We start from the raw sequence: 3,884 nt of genomic DNA on the forward strand, positions 1-3,884 counted from the left end.
GGCTGCCCCACGGGGCGCTGCGACCCTCGCCCCTTGCCGAGCCGCTTCTTTGCCCCCGTCGCGGGGCTTGCGCGGCCCGACCGCACCGACAGCCCCGGGCGGGGCTCTGGGCGGGCAGCGGGGCGGTCGTGGGGCCTGAGAGCGGTCCCTGAGGAGCCGCGCCGGCTACTTACCGTGTCCGCATCCCCACCGCGGGGCTGCTCGCCCAGGGGGGGGCGGCAGACCCGGGGAAGTGCGGTGGCCCCGCGCCTCCTCCCGTCACTCCAGGCCGTTGCGGTGGCCGGGTTCGGGGGGCGGCAGCAGCTCCGGGGAGTGGCAGGGCGGGCTGCCGGCCGCGCTGTGCTCGCTGTCGGTGTCGCTGCCCTTCTTGCCACCGGGACCGGGACCGCCGCCGGGGCCTCCGCCGCCCGGGCCGCCAGCGCCGCCGGGTCCGCTGTGGGTCTTGACGTGTTTGCTGAGGTGGTCGCTGCGCATGAAGCGCTTGTTGCAGACGGGGCAGGCGAAGCGCTTCTCGCCCGTGTGGGTCCGCAGGTGCCGCTGCAGCTCGTCGGAGCGGGTGAAGCGCTTACCGCAGAAGAGCCAGTTGCAGACGAAGGGCCGCTCGCCCGTGTGCCAGCGCAGGTGCGCCTTCAGGTGCGAGGTCTTGCCGTAGACCTTGCCGCAGCCGGGGATGTGACAGCTGTGCAGCCCCTTGCGCCGCAAGCTGGCCCCCGCCGGCCCCAGCCGCTCGGCCTCCTGGCAGTTGGGGCAGTCGCAAGTGGCGCGGCCCGAGTAGCGGCGTGCGGAGGAGCGCGGCGAGGCGGCCAGAGGCGCGGCGGGACCGCCGCCCAGCATGGAACCCCCGGCGCCGGCCAGCGGCGATGGGGCCGAGTCCGGGTAGGAGCCGGGCAGCACCGGCTTAAATCCGTCCATGAGGTGCTGCCCGGCGGGGCTGAGGAGATGCGAGGAGGCGCCGCTGCTGAAGGCTGAGTGGCCCAGGCCCGAGTAATCCGAGTTGTAGCCGCCCAGTGGCGAGTGGAGCGAGGTCTGGAGCCCGCCGGCCGCCGGGTGCAGCGAGCCCGGCAGCGCGGCCGCCCCGTTGGGGCTCTGCACGTCGATCCAGCCGGCCCCCACGTCCCACCAGCTGGAGGCGCCCGCCGAGCCCACCTCGCTGGCGCCCAGCCCCGGGTGCGAGGGCTTGAACCAGGACTCGTAAGGGTGCGCCATGCCCACCCGCGGGTAGATGCCCTGCAGCCCTTCCACCGACGTGTGCACCTTGGAGATGAAGACAGGTTGGTGCGCCGCCGCCTCCTGCCCCGCCGCCCCGCCGCCGCCGCCTCCGCCGCCGCCGCCACCGCCGGCGCTGCCCGGCGCCTGGAAGACGGAGTAGTCGTTGGCGAAGGGCGAGCTGGCGGCCGCCGCGCTGCTGGAAGTGAGGGAGAAAGCGCTGGAGCCTGGCGAGCCACCGCAGCTGAACGAGTCTGAGACGAGGGCGGCCGCCGCCGCCGCCGCTGCTGCCGCCGCCGCCGCCGCCGAGGAGCCGTTCCGCGCCGCGCCCGCCACGCCGAAGCCCGGCAGGCCGGAGCCTACGGCGCCGCAGCTACCCGCCGAGGACGAGGAGGAGGAGGAGGAGCGTTTCCAGGGGTGGAAGCCTTTGCCGAAGGAGGACGCGCTGTCCGAGAGGGCGGACGGCGAGGGGCTGGGGCTGCCGATCTTGTTGCAGGTCGCGGCGAGCATGGCCAGCGGCGTGGAGCCTACCCGCGGTTCCTCCTGCGGGCACAGAGGGGAGACGGCCACCCCGCCGGCGTCAGGGACGGAGCGGCTCCACGGCCGTCCGCCGCCCCCTGCCCAACCCCGATCCGCTCCACCGCCCGGCCCCTCTCCGCGCCCCTCCGCCGCCCGACCCGAGCGCAAAGTTTAGCGACTCCCGCGGGAGGATCCCTTCGCCTGAGCCGACAGCGCAGCTCTGTCTCCAGGCGCCTTCCGGGGCTTTTTTCACCATCCAGACGTCCTCCCATGGAGGAGATCAGGAAGGGATAAAAAAAGGGGGAGAAAAAGAGAGGGGGAGAAAAAGTTGCGTCTGTTCCCGTAGCTTTATGATGCCCTCGGCACGGCGGCCGCTACGTTTCAGCCTATTCCCTTTCCCTGGGACCTGGTCGGTCCCCGTCCCTCAGGCCAGTTAGACTGTTTTCTTAAATATAGAATTGCAGAATTATAAAAATATTAAAAAACAAAAACAAAAAAACAAAACAAAAAACCTAACTTCCTTTTAAAAAAGCCTCATTTAAGTACCAACCATAATTAAATATATATAAAAGTTTAACATATGGACATACGTATGTATACACAAATTCAACGTACCTGCAGGACACGGCGGGCTGTGTTATTTTAAAGGGAAAAAAATAAAAAAAGAAAAGCCACAATCTGTCGCAAATTAGAAAATGCACACGAAAAACCTAAGTGCTGGGTTTGGGTTGTTTTGTTTTGTTTTGTTTTTCTTTCCAGCAGTCACATGTAAAGAAGAAAGGCCACTTCTTCGGGGGCACAGGCACAGCACAGCCCAGGCGCTGTAGGTTGTTTCTACAAATGCCTTAAAACCTTTTCCTGCTCACTGAAAAGTGACTCTGCCCCCTTTTCCCCCTCTCGGTCTTTCTTTTCTCCTAAACTCACTTGTACTTAAGTTAAAAAAAAAAAAAAAAAAAAAAAAAAAGAAAGGCTGAATAGAGGAGACTGATAGCCCCGGTCAAGACAGGGGTTATTTTAACCCCCTCCAATCGACAATAAAAAGAAACTAATTAAACCAGCAAGAGAAAAAATCCTTAGACTCACCCCTAGAAGTGAAGTTGCCATCACACAAAAGTGCCCTCCTCTCAGAGGATCTTTTTTATATTGATAAATCAGAGGCAGTGTTTTTTTTAGAGGTGTGCAATACAATGATCAGTTCCGCCCATTCCACCACAATTGTAGCTCCCTCGCTGGCTTTGAAGTGCCGCTGAGCCGTCGCCAGCCAATCCCCGGGCCCGCCGCCTGGCTCCACGACGTGACTGCGTGAGGTCATCAGCGCCGTCGAACCCTAGGCTCGACGGCGCTGATGACCTCACGCAGGCAAATCTTCGAGCATTGTGGGCCAGCGTCCCAGTTCGCAGCCGCCCCTCGCCCCGAGTCGGGTTGATTCCTCCTGGCTGCCCCCTTCAACCCCCCCCTCCTCGTGCGCATAATCCTAAAAACAGTTGTTTTGGGTTTTTTTTTTTTCTGTTTTTTTGTTTGTCTGATTTGGGTTTGGTTTAGGGTTTTTTTGGGTTTTTTTTTTCACATTTATTTGGATTTTTACATCATCATCATCTCGGCGTTACTATTATAATGGCAATGATGGGCAAGTGCGGGAGCATTCTATTGCTCTGCGGGGTCCCCCCCCACCTTGCATACCCCCTCTCCCCGTTCTTTCTACCCTTGTCGCAGCAAGCGGGGGAGGGGAGGGAGGGAACACGGGACGGGACACACTTAAGGCGACAGCTGGCTGCTGTGCTCCCCCCACGCCGTGTTGTCACCGCAGACCCGCTGTTTCAGGCGTGTTTCTTGGCGGCGGGGTGGCACAAGCCATCTCAGGAATGGTGCCCTGACTGAAGGTCCACGGCGGAGCCCATCCGAGAGACATCGAGCGGGCCCCGCCGCCTCCTCCCGGAGCAGCCGGAGGTGGGGGCTTCTCTCCCCCGTTCAGCTCCGTGCGGCTGCGGGGAAGGGCAAAGGCTGTGCATCCCGACCTCGGGGAGAACACCCCAGCCCCCTACTGTGGCCACCCCTGCCCGGTCCTGATCGCCCAGGTGCTCTTAGCCTCGCGGGTTTTCCTCAGCAACGTCCTCACGGACCTTTGCTTCCTGGGGGCTGTTCTGTTTTTCTCGGCCTCG

The 3,884-nt window shown here is 62.8% G+C and overlaps 1 protein-coding gene across 1 annotated transcript; it reads right to left on the minus strand.

The window, feature by feature from the left end:
- Positions 1 to 258: 258 nt before the first annotated feature.
- On the minus strand, positions 259 to 2,844 carry SP8 (Sp8 transcription factor). The gene is made up of 2 exons (XM_030445787.1): positions 2,809 to 2,844; positions 259 to 1,749 (listed from the first exon to the last, which is right to left on the minus strand). The coding sequence occupies exons 1-2, from the start codon at positions 2,827 to 2,829 to the stop codon at positions 259 to 261; spliced, it is 1,512 nt and encodes a 503-aa protein (XP_030301647.1). The 5' UTR covers positions 2,830 to 2,844.
- Positions 2,845 to 3,884: the final 1,040 nt, after the last annotated feature.

The sequence above is a fragment of the Calypte anna genome, chromosome 2 (genome assembly GCF_003957555.1).
Source record: "Calypte anna isolate BGI_N300 chromosome 2, bCalAnn1_v1.p, whole genome shotgun sequence".
Classification (NCBI taxonomy): domain Eukaryota; kingdom Metazoa; phylum Chordata; class Aves; order Apodiformes; family Trochilidae; genus Calypte; species Calypte anna.